We start from the raw sequence: 19,601 nt of genomic DNA on the forward strand, positions 1-19,601 counted from the left end.
CTGCATCTATTGAGATGATAATGTGATTTTTGTTCTTCGTTTTGTTAATGTGATGTATCCCATTAATAGATTTGCAGATGTTGAACCATCCTTGCATCCCTGGAATGAAACCCACTTGATCATGTGGTATGATCTTTTTAATTTATTGTTGTATTCAAGTTGCTAGTATTTTTTTGAGGATTTTTGCTTCGATCTTCATCAGCAATATTGCCCTGTAATTTTCTTTTTTGGTGTTGTCCTTGCCCCGTTTTGGTATCAGGATAATGTTGGCTTTGTAGAATGAGTTAAGAACCTTCCCCTCCTCTTCAATATTTTGGAAGAATTTTTGAAGGATAGGTATTAAGTCTTCTTTGAATGTTTGGTAGAATTCACCAGGGAAGATATCTGGTCCTGGACTTTTATTTTTGGTGAGGTTTTTGGTTGCTGTTTCAATCTCCTTACTTGTGATTAGCTTTTTCAAATTCTCTATGTGTTCTTTGTCCAGTTTTAGAAGGTTGTATCTTTCTAAGAATTTATCCATTTCTGCTAGATTAACTAATTTGTTGGTGTATAGGTTTTCATAGTATTCTCTTATTATCTTTTGTATTTCGGAGGCATCAGTTGTAATTTCTCCTATGTCATTTCTGATTTTACTTATTTGAGCCTTCTTTTTTCCTGGGTGAGTCTAGCTAAGGGTTTGTGAATTCTGTTTTTCTTTTCAAAGAACCAGCTCTTGGTTTTATTAATTTTTTCTATTATTTTTAGTGTCTTTTTCATTTCTTTCTGCTCTGATTTTTATTATTCCCTTCCTTCTGCTGATTTCAGGCTTTGTTTTTTGTTCTTTGTCCAGTACCCTTAGATGCACTGTTAGATTGTTTATTTGGAATTTTTCTTCTTTGTTGAGGTGGGCCTGAATTGCTATAAACCTCCCTCTTAGAACTACTTTTGCTGTATGCCATAGATTTTGGCATGTTGTATTTTCATTTTCATGTTTCCAGGAATTTTTTTGATTTCTCCCTTGATTTCATCATTGACCCAATCATTGTTCAGTAGCATTTTGTTCAATCTCCACATTTTTGTGGATTTTCTGGTTTTCTTCCTGTAGATGATTTCTAGTTTCATACCTTTGTGGTCAGAAAACATGCATGGTATTATTTTGATCTTCTTAAATTTATTGAGACTTGTTTGGTGGCCGAATATGTGATCAGTCCTGGAGAACGTTCCATGGTTTTTGGACGGAATGTTCTATATATATCCACTAAATCCATGTGGTCAAATTTGTCCTTTATGGTCAGTGTTTCCTTATTGATCTTCTGTTTGGATGATCTATCCATTGGTATAAGTGGAGTGTTGAAGTCCCCTACTATTATTGTGTTATTGTCTATTTCTCCTTTTGTGTCTGTTAATAATTGCTTTATATATTTAGGTGCTCCTATGTTGGGTGCATAGATATTTACAAGTGTTATATTTTCTTGTTAGATTGTTCCCTTTATCATTATGTAGTGCCCATCTTTGTCTCTTGTTACACTTTTTGTTTGAAAGTCTATGTTGTCTGATATAAGTATTGCTCCCCCTGCTTTCTTTTCTTTGCCATTTGCATTGAATATTTTTTTCCATCCTTTCACTTTCAGTTTGTGGGTGGCTTTAGGTCTAAAGTGTGTGCCTTTATGAAGCATATATATGGGTCTTGTTGTTTTTATCCAATTGGCCACACCATGCCTTTTGATTGGAGCATTTAGTCCATTAACCTTTAAAGTAGCTGTTGATAAATATGTATTTATTGCCATTTTGTTCCCTTTTTTCTGGCTGTTTTAGTAGTTCTCTGCTCTATTCTTTTTCTCTTGCTCTCTTCCCTTGTGGTTTGATGGCTATCTTTAGTAATATGTTTCATTCCTTTTGTCTTACATTTTTTCTTGATTGTTATAGGTTTCTGATTCATGATTAACATGAGGATCGTATTTAATATTCTATGCATATAACAGTCTATATTCAGTTGATAGAATCTTTAGCTTAACTTTTTTTTCTTAAACCTCTATTTTTAACTCCCCTCCTCCCATATTTTATGTTTTTGAAATCATATATAATCTCTTGTTTAGTGTGTGTCTATCCATTAACCTCTTATCCCTGAAATTGGTGATTTTAGTACTTTTGTCTTTTAAACTTCATCTTATTTTCATGAGTGGTTGATCTGGTACCTTTACTATATTTTTACCTTTACCAGTGATTTTATTCTCTGTTTTTTTGGCGGGGAGGGGGCTTATTTTTTAAATAATTTTTATCCCTATTTGTGGTCATTGATTTCACACTTAAATAAGTCACTTCAGCTTTTCTTGTAGAACTGGTTTCTTGGTGATAAACTCCTTCAATTTTTGCTTGTCTGGGAAGCTCTTTCTCTCTCCTTCCATTCTGAATGAGAACCGTGATGGATAGAGTATTCCCGGCTGTAGGTTTTTTCCTTTTAGCACTTTAAATAAGTCAGGCCATTCTCTCCTTCCATGTAGGGTTTCAGCTGAGAAGACTGCTGATTACCTTACGGGCTTTCCTTTGTATGTCACTTGTGGCCTTTCTCTTGCCACTTTCAGGATTCTCTCTTTATCTTTAATTTTGGACATTTTAATTATAAAATGTCTTGGTGTGGGCCTCTTTGGGCTTTTCTTGTTTCGAGCTCTCTGTGCTTTCTGTACTTGAATATCTGTTTCCTTCCTTAGATTAGGAAAATTTTCATCTATTATTTTTTCAAATAATTTTTCTGCCCCTTTGTCTCTCTATTCTCCTTCTGGACACCTATAATATGAATGTTAGTGTGCTTGATATTGTCCCAGAGTTCCCTTAGACAGTTCTCATTCTGTCTACTTCTTTTTTTCTTTTTGCTGTTCTGCTTGGCTGATTTCCTCTAGTCTTTTGTCTAGCTCGCTGATCCATTCTTCTGCATCCTCTACTCTGCTATTGAGTCCCTTTAGTGAATTTTTTCATTTCCAGTATTGTATTCTTCATTTCTGATTGGTTCTTTTTTATTTTCCTCATTTCCTTTTTGATGAGCACACTGTGTTCATCCAGTCTTCTCCTAATATCTGTGAGCATCCTTGTGAGATTTTATTTGAACTCTTTGTCAGAAAGGTCATTTATTTCTGTTTCATTTAGTTCTTTTTCTGCGGTTTTGTCCTGTTCTCTTGCTCGGAATGTATTCCTTGGTCTCCTCATTATGCCTCTTTCTCTGTGCTTATTTCTATGTATTAGTTGAGTCAGCTATGTCTCCTGTTCTTGGTGAAGTGGCCTTATGTAAGAGATTCCTTTTGAGCCCCAGCAGTGTGCTTTCCTCTCATTACCAGTCCAAAAGATCCAGGAGGGAGCCCTTGGTGGGCTACTTGTGTCCCTCTGCTGTGGCAGGGTTGCTCTTAATGAAGGTACCCAGGGAGTCTAATCTTTCCTTCCCTGCACAGATGTTTGTAAATCTGGTCCGGGGAGCCTCAGCACCACTGGCTAGATGTCTACCAGCAAACTCCTGTTACAGTTCTCCTGTTAACTGGGTTGGTAGCAAGTGTAGCTGTTTGCTAGGCTCCTGGGCTTAAAGTTACTATATGCCTCAGGTTTAGAAGGCTGTTGTCAGTTCTCTTAGGAGGGCAGATGTGGCTGGCCCTAGACATGGGAACACTCAATTGTTTCAGGCTTTGGAAGGTGGGGCTGATCCTTTTTCTGGCTATTAGTGAAGCACAGGTCTTCTGCCACTGATAAGCCTCACCCCTCACAGGATCACACACACCGTCAACACAGTCCTTGTCCATGCACACTTCCCAACCACCTGGAGCATAACTTGATACCACACTTCAGATGTCCCTACCTCTCCAACAGTTTGCTCCACAGTTCACCTGGTCCTCATGCAGATCCTGCCCCACAGAAGCAGACATATTCGCCTGCCTGTAGAGGAGCAAGGTACCCAGTCAGTGGATGCTGACAGGTAGCCTGAGGGCTTGCTGTTGGGCGGGGTGGGTCCCTAGGGTTGTATGCCTGCCCTGGTTGAGCTGGATTAAATCTGAGCACTAGTGGACGTGGCAGCCTCCTGGGCTAACAGGCCGTGAGAAGAACTTCAATGGCATGTGCCAGGGTGTGTGTCAGTACACCTGGACCAGGTCAGAACAATGGCCCCCAGAAATATCTCTCTCTCTGGAGAAATCCCTCCTGTCATCGAGATGCCTCCAGAGCCCACCAGGAGAGCCTCTTTTCACCAAATGACTGTCAGCCTTCTCTATGGTGATTTTAGGTTGCTGAGATGGGTGAGTTTGTGCGTGGGCCCTTTAAGACCTGGGTCTTTTCAGCTTTCATCCAATAGCTTTTCTGAGGGTATTCCCTGATGCAGTTAACAGCCAGCGGAGCCAGATAGTAAGACCTTCCTCTCAGTTGTGCTGAGTCTGAAGGATTCTTATAGCAGTATTGGCCCCTGCTCCAGACCTCACTCCTCCAGGGAAGGCTTCATTCTTAGAGTGGCTCCCACCTGGCTGGCTGAGAACTCCACTGCTCGCAAAGGTGACTTTTTTCTCTCCAGAATGAATTTCTGCCCCTTCCGCCTTAGTCAGGACTGTCCCTTTATTGTGGAGTTTCTTTTTATCCAGTTTTCAGTTTTCTATCCAGGGTAATTTTTCCAAAAATATTTGTAACCTGGCTGTGTTCATGGGTGGAGATGAGTTCAGAGTTTGCTTATGCCGCCATCTTGACGAGATCCCTCTGCACTATTACTTGCTGGCTTTGTGATATATTACATGCCTCTTTGAACATTAATTTTCTCATCTGTCATATGGTGATAATATCTACCTTCCTCCTGGTGATGTGTAAGTGAGGTGATGCATTTCAGTGTATCCAGGTTATCCTAGGCATCCAATAAATGTTACAATGTTTTTTTAAGTTAGCCATTTTGATGTGGGAGAGTGATGAGGATAAGCAGTGAAGAAAAGTGGAAAAACTAGAGTTTAAGAAAAATAAAGGTTTTGATTCTGAGCTCAGCTGCTAGGTGACCTTGGGCCAGACTTTCTTCTTTTTCTTTTTTACTGCACTTTACTTTATTGTGCTTCACAGATACTGCAGTTTTTATCATTTTATATTTTAAATTTTCTAAATTTATTTTATTTATTTTTTAATTGCAGTATTATTGGATTATAACATTATATAGCTTTTGGATGTGCATCATAATATATTTTGAATTCTGTGTAGATTACACATGTTCACCTCACAAAAACTAATTATAGTCCGACCACTCACATGTGAACCTAGTCACCCCGTTTGCCCTCCCCCCTACCCCCATGGTAACCACCAATCCATTCTCTGTTGCTATGTGTTTGTTTGTTGTTGTTTTAACTTCTACATATGAGTGAGATCATATGGTAATTGCCTTTCTCCCTCTGACTTATTTCACTCAGCATAATACCCTCAAGGACCATCCATGTTGTCACAAATGGCCAGATTTCATCATTTATTATGGCTGAATAGTATTCCATCATGTATGTATAGCACATCTTCTTTATCCGTTTGTCCCGTGATGGGCACCTATGTTGCTTCCAAGACTTGGCTATTGTGTATAGTGCTGCAATGAACATAGGGGTGCATGTAACTATATGCCTTTGTGTTTTAAGTTATTTGGATAAATACCCAGCATTGGGATACCTTGCTCATATGGTAGATCTATTCTTAGTTTTCTGAGGACACTCCATCCTGCTTACCATAGTGGCTGCACCAGCTTGCACTCCCACCAGTAGTGTACAAGGGTCCCTTCTCTCCACATTCTTTCCAACACTTGTCATTTCCTGTCTTGTTAATTCTATCCATTCTGACTGGAGTGAGTTGATACCTCATTGTAGTTTTGATTTGCATTTCCCTGATAGCTAATGATGTTGATCATCTTTTCATATACCTGTTTGCCATCCGTATATCTTCTTTGGAGAAATCTCTGTTCTGATCTTTTGCCCATTTTTTAATTGGGTTGTTGGGTTTTTTGTTGCTGAGCTGTATGAGTTCTTTTTATATTTTGGATATTAACCCCTTATCTGATATATGGTTTGCAAATATCTTCTCCCAATTATTAGGTTGTCTTTTTGCTTTGTTGATTGTTTCCTTTGCTGTGCCATATATGACAAACTCACAGCAAATATCATTCTCCATGGAGAAAAACTGAAAGCTATCCCTTTAAGAACAGGAACCAGACAAGGATGCTGACTGTCACCACTCTTTTTAACATAGTATTGGAAGTACTAGCCAGAGCAATCAGGGAAGGAAAAGAAATAAAAGGGATCCAGATTGGAAAAGAAGAAGTGAAACAGTCACTCTTTGCAGATGACATGATTTTCTACCTAGAAACCCCTAAAGAATCCACTAAGAAATTTTTAGGAAGGATAAAGGAATACAGTCACGTCACGGGATACAAAATCAAGTTACAAAATTAGGGTATATTTCTATACATTAACAACAAAGTAGAAGAATGAGAAATTAAATATGCAATCCCATTTATAATTGCAACAAAAAGAATAAAATACCAAGGAATAAACTTAGCCAAAGAGGTGAAAGATCTGTACACCAAAAACTATAAAACATTGTTGAAAGAAATTGAAGAAGACGCAAAGGAATGGAAAGATACTCCATGCTCTTGGATTTGAAGAATTAACATCGTTAAAATGTCCATACTTCCTAAAGCAATACACAGATTCAATGCAATCCCTATCAACGTTTCAATGTTTTTCACAGAAATAGAACAAATATTCCTAAAATTTATATGGAACAACAAAACACCCCGAATAGCCAAAGGATTCCTGAGAAAAAACAACAAAGCTGGAGGTATCCCACTCCCTGATTTCAAATTATACTCCAAAGCCATAGTAACCAAAACAGCATGGTACTGGCACAAAAACAGACACGGATCAATGGAACAAAATCTAGAGCCCAGAAATAAACCCACACATTTATGGACAGCTAATATTCAATAAGGGAGCCAAGAGCATATGATGGAGAAAGAAGAATCTCTTCAATAAGTGGTGTTGGAAAAACTGGACAGCCACGTGCAAAAGAATGAAAGTAGACCATTCCCTTACACCATGCACAAAAATCAACTCAAAATGGATGAAAGACTTGCATGTAAGACCCAAAACCATGAAACTTCTAGAAGAAAACATAGGCAGTTTGCTCTTTGACATCGGTCTTAGCAGCGTATTTTCAAGTACCATGTCTGACCAGGCAAGTTAAACAAAAGAAAAAATGAACAAATGGGCCAGTTTTTTAATGTCTCTGATTTTCCTCTCTTCTGTAAAAGTGGGGTGTATTGCGTGTATTACACTGAATGACCTACAGGACACAAGAAAGCTCTGCAAATTCTAAAAGCCTATGTCATTGTAGGTTTTCCTCATTGTTATTAATGACATTTGATGCCTAACAGATGAACTGCTGTCTTTGTTTTAGAATTTCCAATGAAATGGGTCTGAGAAATTTCTACTTGTGGAGAGACATATTTGTCTGGATATTATTCACCTATTTGTAAATTTCTTCTAACAAAACAGTGACTCTACTGGAAAACAAAACGAAACATCAACAACAAAACAAAACCCAGAATACACAAACATAGTAGCCATCAACGTCTGAGTTCATCCAAAACCCAGTCCAGAGACAGGGCAGAGATTTGATTTCCTTACCGTAGCATATTCCCCAGCACAGTAATTGAGGATGCGGTGGCCACCTGGATGCCTGTTGGCCCAGCCAGTAACATCGTAGACCTTGCGACTGATCACTATCCACTGTTCAGCCTTCTGATTGTGTTTCTGTATCTCCTGCCAGCTGTACCTGTTGAGGATTTGTCTGAGCTTCTCACAACAGTCCCCATTTGCCTCTTGCTTCATAGAAGCCTCGGCTTTCTCATTTGCCTCTGGTTTCAAGTTCCCCTGATGCTTCTCACCTAGATAGGGCTGTCTCTTTCCTACAAGACTCCCACTGCCCTCATGTTTTTCTTCAAACTTCATCATCATTGAACCCTTGGGATTTCTGGGTTGACTCTCAAAACTTCTACTCCTAACCTCTGATTGTATCATTAAAATGACCTTTTTCTCTCCTTTCATTCAATTGAAGTATGATACCTACTCAGAAAATGTTTTAGCTTAGTTGTCTCCTGATGCACCCAAGAGTGAACAACTTCCTAGCCTGTAACTTTCTGTCTCTCCTGAGTCTATTCTTCCCTGATGGAGTCTGAACCATCTTCCCTCCTGGGAGGTAGGACTTCTCTCTCTTCACTTCTCTCCCTTGGTGCTCCTCTCTTACTAACATGCTCCTGCATCATTAAATATCTCTTAGGATAGAGTTGGGGCCAATGGCAGTTGGACTGAATGTTGTGGAGTGTCACATGACTCCCCTGCTCTGTTTCATGCTGGGTTGGACTCACCACTCTCTGACCTGCCAGTGAATGAAGACATTCAGATTTGTTAATTCAACATGTGTGGGTTTACCAAAAGACAACATCAACAATACACTACTTTATCTATTTTGTTTCCCTTTCAAAGCCCACTAAATTGTCAGTATGCCTAAAGTTAATAGCAACTGACATTTTCTAGAACACATGATGATTTACTCAGCCCCTGTGGCATGCTTTATCTGATTTAATTCTCACATTGATCTTTTCAGGAAAGTGCTACTAGTGCGCCATATTCCAGGTGAGAAAACTAAGGCCTAAGATCTAAGGTAACTGTCAGAGTCACTCGGTCAATGAGAAGAACACTGGTGCATGAATTCACATTTTCTGATTCCAAATCCCAACTCTTTAAACTATGTTCAGGAAACCTAAGCTCTGGAGATTTCCCTATGTCTAGAACTTGACTGAGTCATTTACAAAGGAGACAGAAGGAGACATTCCATGGTGGTTGGGGATGGGGTAGGGATGGAGGGAAAGGTCTTAATTTTAAGGAAAGAAGCAGCATGAAATAATAGAAAAAGTCCATTCTAGTATTTGGGAATCAGTGCCAAGGGTTTCAGCAAGTAACTCAGGCCAAGATTTATGTACTAAGGGTTTTATTCCAGTGCTATGTATGATTGCTAAAAATCAGAAACTACCTACATGTCTAACAATAAGGAAGAAGGCTGATTTATTTTAGATAGATAGATTGATAGATAGACAGATTATTATATAGATATCAAAAATAAAGCTTTATAGAATTTATAATGGCATGGAATCATGTTTGCAATATAACATGTGAAAAAAATCTGCTGGTAATCTTCTATGTAAAGTGTATGATTGGAAGGGAAAACACCAAAGTGTCAGCATTAATTCTCTTTGGATTATAGTATTATTGAAGTTTTTTCTTCATTATTCTTTATGATGTGTCCCAAATTTTCTACAAGTAAACGTATATTATTTTTATAATTTGAGAAAATCAAGTTTTCTTTTTGGAAAAATAAAGTACAGTACCAAAGAAAGAAAGGAAAAGCATGGATTTTGGATCTAGATGTGTCTGGGTTCCTATTTCAGTTCTACTGCTTATTAACTGTAGAACATCATGCAAATTGCCTTTCTTCTTTGGGCTTTAGTTTTCCCATCTATAAAATGAAAGATCAAGCACAATTTTCAGGATTACAGTAAATTAACATAAGTGGTTGGTATTTACACAAAAACCCTCAGTAGTTTCCAGGATTTTTGTATGGGAGTCTCACAAATCCAAGATATATACATTTGGTACATTTGGTGGTTTAAATGCATAAATTTAGGATAGAACCAGAATTTCAGTGTAAGTGAAGTTTGAGAACAACAATCTGGTTTGAATTTTGTTGTGGGCATGTAAAATGTTTATCCATAGGAGTTGGCTGGCACCTTATGTAATCATGAGATAATGTCATTTTGTCATATCACACAATGCTGATTCACTGGTGTGTGCATGTGTTGAGGGAGATAGCTGAAGACCTACACATGCCTCCACTGGCGTTACCATTGGCAGCACTTGGTGCGTAGCAGGGGCTGGGTAATTACTATTTTTCTGTCTGTGCCTGCCTGGACACCAAGTAGACAATAATGATAGCTACCCATTCCTTTAAAACATCCTTACTTTTGTTATTTTGGAGGCAGGGAGGCTGTTTACAATGCTGGAAACAACATAAACTTTGGAGCCAGAAATATCCAAGCTGGGTATTCTTGCATTGGATTCTCATTATCCTTGCACCTCAGCTTTCTTATTATATAAAAAAAGATGAATAAAAACTATACTCATAAGTTTGTAGAGATGATTAAATAATGTTATATATGGCGAGAATCTAGGCTAGGCCCAAATACCCAGAGGTACTCAGTAGATGTGGCAGCTGCTGTTATTATTACTTTATATGTTTCCAGTTTTGCTCAAGAAGATGGGTGCCTGGCCCTGTTAGTTATTCTCTGAGCTCCCTGGGCTTCACTTCATTTTGTTTATTTGTTTTTTTGTAAACGTCATTTAAAAGACCGTTGTTATCAAGGCCCAGGTGCCTTATCATTTCAACAAAGTTTATTTGAAATACATCCCAATGAGTTAGTGGTTCTTTGACTTTGAAGCATCTCATGGTTTCATTGCAGACATTCAGGAAGGACTGCTTTAGTCACAGAGGCTCGCAGCACTCAGTTGGTCTCCTGACAGCTGGTGATTGACTGACCCTGGCCTTCCCATGAGCAGGATTTAAGGGGGGCAGCATAGCCTCATATTCTTACAGCCTCCTCAAAATCACTTACTCTTGTGCTTTCAGCTACTGTGTTGTCTCATGAAGAGAATGGAGAAATGGAGACCTAATCCTGAAAAAGAAAACCTGAATACCCAAGATTATTTTCTGTTCAACTTGTCAAGGAAGATAGGAGAATGGTTAGAGGATAGAGCAATAAATTAAATTATCAGGTCCTGGAGGGTCACAATTTTGCCTGATTGGTTTGTCACTGTATTTGTAGAGTCTGGCCTAGGATTAGATTCTCAGTAAATATTTATTGAATAAATACATGCATGAATGAGTGGCCAAAGTTCTGGGACTGAGTTTCAGGTTTGCCAGTGACCTTTAGCTGGTTGCTCAGGTACTTCATTTGTAGCAAGAAAGAGTGGCTGTTATTGAAAACAAACTATCAAGTATTGGAGAGGCTGTGGACAAAAGGGGACCCTCATACAATGCTGGTGGGAATGCAAACAGGTGCAGCCACTGTGGAAAACAGCATGGAGATTTCTCAAAAAACTGAACATAGGAAACCCATATGGTCCAGCTCTTCTACTTCTGGGTATTTATTCTAAGAACATGAGAACACTAATTCAAACAGATATATGCACCATCTATTCATTGGAGCATTATTCACAAACAGTATCTCCTGGATTAGACACTCAGGATGACAGATATATTCAGCTAAAATTTATGGAGTTTCTACTCTTGGCTATGTCTTTCACATCTGTTATTTTCTTTTCTTCTTCACAATATACAGATAGGTATTTTCATTCTCATCTTAGAGATGAGTAAATTGAAGGTCTATTTGGTACTTAAGGTCATTCTGGATCTTATATTTAGCAAGGGCCTGAATTGGAAATTGATCCCTTGTCTGTAGGATTCCTTGATCCTCTGTTAATTGACCATAGGTAATTCAGTATGGCTAGTGTTAAATATTCATGCTTAGTTTGCTTGAGTGACATGGGATTTGTCAATCATTACATTTGGTTGTTGGTTGTAAATGTCATTAGTTTTCCCCTTCTTGGCCTTAGTAATTCCAAGCTGGTAAAGGGAATTCCCCTCAGCAAAGAGGGAACAGGTTTTTCAAGAAGGCTTTTGGAAAGGCTAAAGGGAGAAATATATAGACATAATGTTCGTTAGTTTATTAAGTCAACAAATATTTGCCAAGGTTCCTTTACAAGCTAGATTTGAGGATACCAATAAGAACAGGACAAAACACTAACCCTCAAGTGTCTTGGTTCAAGGTGAGAGAGAAGAATTTATAGGATATTATGATATCACAGAAAAGAGAGGGCACAAACTGTCTTTAGGAATTCAGGGAAGCTTCGATGGAGGAGTCCTTAGGCTGAGTTTTGAAGAAGGAAAACGCCCTGGAACAGAATTATTGGAAATGGAGATTCCCAAATGAAAGATTTTCCCCGCAGAGCTGATACTGATACACAATCACTGCCTTGTAGCCTAATCTATCTTCCAGGGATGGCTCCAGATTGGGGGTTCCTTGACATAGACATGAAGGGCAAGTGGAGAATCATTGCCTATAACAGAGTCTATTCTCGTGCCCTCTGTCTCACAGCTAATATAACATTCTTGGCATTTCCCCAACTATCAGCTCTTTCTCCTTTGTCTCTAGATAACCACAGGGCCATTAAAAAATGTTTCATTCTATATCTTCAAGCTACCTTCTGATCTTTTCCTTCACTCTGCAACTTCCTGACAAAAACAGTCTTCAAGTACTCCTACCATTCCTAAGAACTCAGTTACATCCATGTAAAATGGCTACTATTCCCATTAACCACAGAAACTTCTCCCCTGATTTACCATGACTGCTTAGATGCTCAAACCAGGAGTTCCTGCTTAGTATTCCCCCTCTTAATCTCCATGTAGCATCTGGCCCAGTTAACCAGACAACTCTTTCCTCTTCTGGCTTCTGGATCCTGAACTCTCTTGGTGCTTTGCCTTATTCAGCCATTCATCAGCTTCTCCTCCCATCACTTGAGCATTTCCTAAGATTCTGCCTCCTTCGCATGTACCTTCTCTCCTGGTACAACAGTGTTGCCTCTCATTACTTCACCACAAGGGTTTCTCAAGGTGCATGCCTCTAGTTCAGATCTTTCACTGTGGCTCTAAATCATATTTGGCAATCTGGTAAAGCCTATGGACTTCTCCTTGGAAAGGCTTTTAAAACACACAAGACAAAATATGTAATATTATAAAAAAGTTCAAGTATGTTAAAAGGATGATTGAAGGTCTGAGGATCTATCTGCATGGTCTACTAGAACTTCCTGCCGTGATGGCAATGTTCTACATCTGGGCTGTCCAGTAAAATAGGCACTAGTCTCATGTGCCTATTGAGGACATGAAATGTGGCTAGTGTTGAAATGTGGTTACTGGGAATGAATTTTTAATTTCATTTAATGAATTCAAATTTAAATGTAAATAGCCACATATGGCTAGTGGTTAGTGCATTGGATCAGTACAGATCTAAATATTTATTTCCTCATACCTGCTACATGACAGTTAGCAAATTATACTCAATTTGCCTCAAAACTGATTGAAACTTATTCTAAAATAGCTCATTCTCCTGACATCTTTTTTATTATCAATGCATTATTTGTCACTAGGTATCCAAACCTCACTTATCTTTTATTTCACTCTCTACTTGCCATTTTCTCCTAAACATAGAAAAGATTAATTAAATAGTCACTGTGTCTGAGCATTGTATTAACTGTTTTGTATATACTAGCAATTCCCCAAAAAAGTGTGAAGTGGGAACTATTGTTTGTTACAGTTTGTAACAGATTGCAGAGGTCAAATAAATTACCTTGTATGATTTCATATTCACATCATTAATCGGCAGATCCAGGTGTTTCTAGTTTTATTAAAAGTACTAATTTTTCACATAGGGTCAACCAAACTGATTAAGAAGTCAGGATGTGACTATTGAGTAGCAACTCATGAGAGAGTTTTATTGTATTGATGGAATAGTTCCATGTCCTCATTATGGTGGTAGTTTCTTGAGGCTATGTCATCAAATGTTATAGAACTGTATATCAAAACAAACAAAGAAAAAGAGGGCATGTAAATACTGATGAAATCAAAATAATGTCTGCAGCTGAGTTAAGAGTATAACATCATGGTCGATTTTCTGGTTTCGACTATGGACTATGGTTATGTAACATGTCAGTACTGGGAGAAGGAGAAGCTAGTTTCAGGGTACATGAGAACTCTATACTATAATTTTTGCATCTCTTGTGAGCCTTATCCTCTGAAAATAAGAAGTTATTAGAAAATCAATCTCATACTCAGTTTAACTTTTCCCTTCCTGAAAAAAACCTTGGCTGAGTTGACCTAGTAAGTAGAGGTGCTTTCTTCTCTGTTCCTTTTGTTATTGGAGTGCAAGAGAAAGTAGAAATATGAATATTTTATTCATAGTTGACATTAGTGAGTTTAGCTGATTTTGCTTTCTTGTGATTCCTCTTCCCTTATATCAGAGTTCCTCAATTTTAGCACTACTGACATTTTGGGCCAGATAATTCCTTATTGCTGATGGGTGAGGGGGCTGTCTTGAGCATTGTAGGATGTTCAGCAGTGTTCCTGACCTCTACCCTCTAGATGTCCATAGAAAACTCTCCTTATTTCCCCACAAAGTCATGATATTCAAGCTGGTTCCCTAAATATTTGTCAGTTGTTAGCTTGAGGATACAATCACCGCTGGTGGAGAATCTCTGCCTTACATGCACATGTCCACAATAGTAAGGATGGAGTGAATGGATAAGGTCCCCATAGGCCTCATCAAGGAAAGAAGACTAAACTCCGAGAAACTCTTGAGCATTTGGCTACAACTTCTAGCTGACTCATTGATGATGGCAAAATGCTGTCCCTACATTGTGGTGGTCTACAGTAAACATGAGGCCACTGACTTTTCTCCCTGTCTGCCTTTCTCTGTGGCTTACTGGCTTCCTCTTCTCAAATGAAGGGCCTGTAATTGCCAACTTTTACTCCACCATGCCACCACATTACCTTAAGCAAAAACAAAATCTTTGTAAATATAGTGACTATGGAGGAAAATAATAAATAGTTCAGGCCCACCTTCTCCAACAAACCTTTACCTGCTGTATCCCTTAGAGATCTTTCCCCTTTAACCCACTTCTATCTGTAGTTTCCTCTATTTATTTGGCATACAGTCAATGTGACTTGGATTGCTAATTACATTGTGAACTATTTCAAGCAAACTAACTGAAACAAAGATTGTAGAATGTCAAATGACCTAGAAGGAATGAACCTGAGAAAGCATAGAGTTCAACCCTTTAACAGGTGAGGTACAGATCTATTACGACCCACCCCAATGTCACACATGGGATAAGTTATTGACTTAGTCTGTACTCAGATTCAATAAGCCAGGGTCAGCAACATTTTAATAAAAGTATTTCCAAAAAGCAACAGCTTTTGATAGGAAATATAGCATGGGAGTTGAGCATTAACTATGGAGGTAGATAGATTTGGTTTCAAATTTCAGTTCCCCAATTAAACAGGGTATGTGACATTGAGAAAAATTTGTAACTTCTCCGAACGTCTTCTATAAAATGGAGATTGTAGTAGAATCTAGTTAATAGATAGTTTGGTGAGAATTAATTGATATAACATATTTAAAATGTTTAGCCCAGTGCTTGCCCCATAGCAAACACTTCATCATCTACATCCTCATCATCACAGCAAGGTGTTTCGGAGTTTAGAAAACTCTTTCACATACGTTTAATCTTCTTTGGGGGTAGGTTTGGGGGTAGGTTATAGCTGAGTAAACAGGTTCAGAGAGACACTTCATTAAATTTACACAGCCTATTACATGAAAACACACGCATAAGTCTTCTGATACAAGACTCATGCTTCTCCTCCAAAGTTTCCTACCTTCCAGTTAAGATTTTTGTATGTGATAGCTATTTCCTGAGGCTTTGCATTTTTACAGTAGATGTTAAATATTTTCTGGGCCAAATGTTCTATTGTTTCTTATGTGTTGATCCCTGTGCCCAAGAAACATCCAGCTAAAAATTCTTACAAGGCAGGTTCTTATCTCAGATACTCTTGATAGGCCACATACATATGGTTTGAACCTGAACTCATAACTTTTTTTTCTCAAATACTCATTGCTGCAGATGATGTTGTAGCATGCAAGGCAGATGTGATGTGAGCTCTGAAATCTAGACAACCTACTCTATCTATGCACAGGTCAGAGGAAGATAGAATGACAGCAGGGATCATATAGGTGGCATGGGGCAGGAAAGGATCAGCACACCAGGACTTATTAAATGCCCTTTGTCAGATTGATTCTGGGCCAAAAAATAAACCAAACCAGAAAACAGTAGAGCAAAGACAAAATCACAAAGGAGAGAAGGTGAAGCCACCTCCAAAATATTCAAATCACCTGAAGGAGAAGATACTTTTAACATATTTCTTTGCTTTTTGTTGGTACTGCATGAGTAATAATGATGACAGCTATTTAATAAGATTTTGATATAGAGTTGAAATTAATATAATTCTTTTGCTGTGTTCGAAGCAAATTTTCTCTGAAGCCTGAGTTACCATTAAAAAAATAAGCTTGTTCTTGTGGGGCTGGCTGGCCGGCCTAGCAGCTCAGCACTTGGGTGTGCACATTTCACTTCAGTGGCCCGGGGTTCACATGTTCGGATCCCGGGTGTGGACACGGCACCTCTTGCCAAGCCATGCTGTGGTAGGCACCCCGCATATAAAGCAGAGGAAGATGGGCATGGATGTTACCTCAGGACCAGTCTTCCTCAGGAAAAAGAGGAGGATTGGCAAGAGATGTTAGCTCAGGGCTTATCTTCCTCAAAAAAAGAAAAAAATCTTGTTGGAGGAAGTGAAAATGAGCGTCTCTGTGCTTGGAGTTGTTTAATGAGTGGTAAAATGGCAGGAAAAGAGTTAAAGAGCTAACAGATGGAAGATCTTACTGGTATCTTGATGGGGTTTGCATTTTCTTTGAAGTACAACTGGTCACCATTAACAGATTTGAAGTAGCTGAGGAACATGATCTGCTCTGAGATACTGAAAGGTCATTCAATCTGGATTGTGTAGAAAGAGGTTGGAGAAGAATAGAAATGGAGAGACAATTTAGGGAGCTTTTGCATAGTCCAGGTAAGAGGATGTTGGATTGGAAAAGAGTGACCATGGAAATGGAGAGATTGTACTATTGAATCATTCTTCACCATTCTTCTCTGATGTATTGCTTTACTAATCAGGAAAAAAATAAAACTGAATTTTAAAGAAGCAGCTTCTTGGTCCATGTACTCATACGACTGTACTCTCAAAATACCCAATGCTTAATGTTATCGGAACCTATATTAGGTTGAATGATATATAATTGCTGTTTTTTGAATGTCAAACTAGTGAAATACAATTAGTTTTGTGTGGTTCAGTGTAGCAAGTAAAGGTCTATCAGTTGAAAACTTGTTGAGCATCTATTTTTGCCAGCTTTGTGCTGGTTCGTACTACATTGACTGTGTCTATCTTTAATCATCTGGCTGTGCTATCAGACAGGGATCATCCACTTAGGGACAGAGACTACAACTTTCATATTTGCCTTCCCACCCACCTGTACAGTGACTGGCTGATGTTAGCAGGGAGAACATTACTTGTGTGGAAGAAGCAAGTCTGAAAAAGTAGGAATGCTGGGCCAAGCCTGAGGAAAGTATGAATAGAATCAGCAAAGAATATGGCTTGTGATGGATATTCTGATTCTTAATGTTACCATCCTCATTGGTGGTGATTGATTGAAGTGATAAAGAAAGGAGAAGAAGGAATAGGAAGAATCCTGTAATTTCTTACAAAACCTAAGGGGGCATTGATCTCATCTCTTGAGCCTAAGTCATAAGAAAATGTAGGGAATTGTTCTAAAGTTGGAATGTAGCTCTCCATGTGGTGTGCTGTGATTTTCAAGATTGGTTCATGTTTTCAAATACTTCTCTGGAAGAATGTAATTGGATTCTGGTTTATAGTCTTACGCTGGGGATTGGGCAGAATGACATGTGTAGCTAGTGAGTCTTTTACTAATCAAAGCAGAATTGAATCTTCATGATCAAAGTCTGCAATGAGGCAAAAGCAGCATGTGCCTTTGTGGGAGTTACGTTACATCGGAATTTCCTCCACTTGTCCCATGAGATCCACCATGACCTTGTCAGCAACATGATGCCTGTGATCTTTGAATTTACTTCTTTGTACCCTGGGCCAAGTCTAAATCACCATCTCTGTGGAATGATGATTAAAAAAACAAAGGGTTCTCCTCTCATAAGTAAAACAAACACACTCAGGAGTAGCACATCCGTTTGACAGGATGATGATGATGATAACAATAACACTAATAATAATAAATCATTTGTTAAGCACTCAAGATGTGCCTAAACCCTTTACATGCATTAGAAAAGTTAATCCTCACAATAATCCTATAAGTACATAAAATTTTAGTAAGTTGACCAGTTTTACACAGTTTTTAAGTGGCAGTGCTGGGAAGTTAATTATGTAGTGACTAATCTAGTTAGAGTTACTACTTTAACTCTCAACCCTGAAACTTCCTTCTAGTACACAGACCTTAACTTTGTTTTTATAATATGCTTTGTTTTGGAGCCCCCTCAACCTACTTAACCTCGAAAACTCCTTTGGATATTTTAAGACCCATTTAAGGAAATCTGTGAAGAATTCCCTAACTCTCTTGTGTTTCCTTGGTACTTGGTGCATGCCTCTATCCCACTTAATTATCATTATGTGTCTATATCTTTGTCTCTCTCACGAAACTGTGAGCTCCAAGAGGAACAGCGCTATGTTTCTTCTTCTTATCCTCAGGACCTGGACAAGATCAATGCCTAATAAATGTTTTATGAGTGAATAATGAAAGAATGACAACAATAACTCAATTATATGAACAGAGCTAAAATTCAGACAATAAGTAGAATAACAGTTTGTGCAGTCCAAATGAATGGCACAGCATTCATGCTCTGATGTGCAGGAATTACTCTCAGAAAAGTGTGGTGAAATGTATTGAAATGTGTGTCTCTCATGCCTTTCTAATGGAATGACCCAACTATTCTTTGATGATATGGTTACATTAGAGCAACTGTGACCCTGTTTTGTGACCTCTCTCGTCCAGGCCATAGTGGCTGGTCCAGGATAGCTACCCAACCCAAAATGTACCAGTGATATTCTTCTGGAATTGGCTATTATTTGGAATGGAGGAGATGTAAATTTAAGAGCTGTTGGATGTGGTTACTTTCCAACATTTGGGCCAGGAACTCAAAAATACTTGTCTGTAGCAAGTGTGAAAAGTAAAGAGATTCAATGAAAAAAAAATTCAGCTTTAAATGCAGGAAAGAATCCTGGGTAAATCTCCTGTGGTTCTTCAGTGACTGAGATCTACAAGGTCCATGATCAAATGGAAATTTATATTGTGTTCACTCTTATATCCCCAGGTCTAGCATGGCAGTCATTTAATAATTTGTTCAATGGATGAATAAGTAGAGTCCAAACCATAAGAAATAGTTGGAGGAAGAAAAGAGACAGCTGGTCTCACTTACGTTGATGCTAGGAGGTGTTATATGTCATGGAGGATTATAACTGACTGCCACAGCTGATTCCATCATTTAACTTAGAATCTTTTGCTTTGAAAACTACGGCAAGAGCTCACTTGGGTTGATTAGATAATCATCAGAGTTACCTGGAGAGTTTTTGTAAATGTTGAATTCTCAGCATCAGCTGTGGAAATTCTGATTCAATTAGTCTGGTGTGGAGTTGAAGAGTTTCCCTTTATCAAATTCTTCCCAGGAGACTATTCAGAATAGCCAGGTTCTAGAGTTACATGGATCCCTACAGCTTGTGGTTCATCTATCTCCCACTTCTAAATTAGACTATTTATTACATTAAATGGGTGTTTTTGGTAACATTAATGT

The 19,601-nt window shown here is 38.5% G+C and overlaps 1 protein-coding gene across 1 annotated transcript in view; it reads right to left on the reverse strand.

The window, feature by feature from the left end:
* LOC106826114 (fatty acid desaturase 2-like protein FADS2B) overlaps positions 1 to 8,235 on the reverse strand; it is a 52,619-nt gene extending 44,384 nt beyond the window's left edge. Inside the window, exon 1 of the mRNA XM_070487375.1 lies at positions 7,644 to 8,235. Within this exon, the coding sequence (XP_070343476.1) occupies positions 7,644 to 8,063 (420 nt within the window). The 5' untranslated portion in view covers positions 8,064 to 8,235. The remainder of the gene's footprint in view (positions 1 to 7,643) is intronic.
* Between the last annotated feature and the right edge of the window lie 11,366 nt (positions 8,236 to 19,601).

The sequence above is a fragment of the Equus asinus genome, chromosome 17, assembly GCF_041296235.1.
Source record: "Equus asinus isolate D_3611 breed Donkey chromosome 17, EquAss-T2T_v2, whole genome shotgun sequence".
NCBI lineage: Eukaryota > Metazoa > Chordata > Mammalia > Perissodactyla > Equidae > Equus > Equus asinus.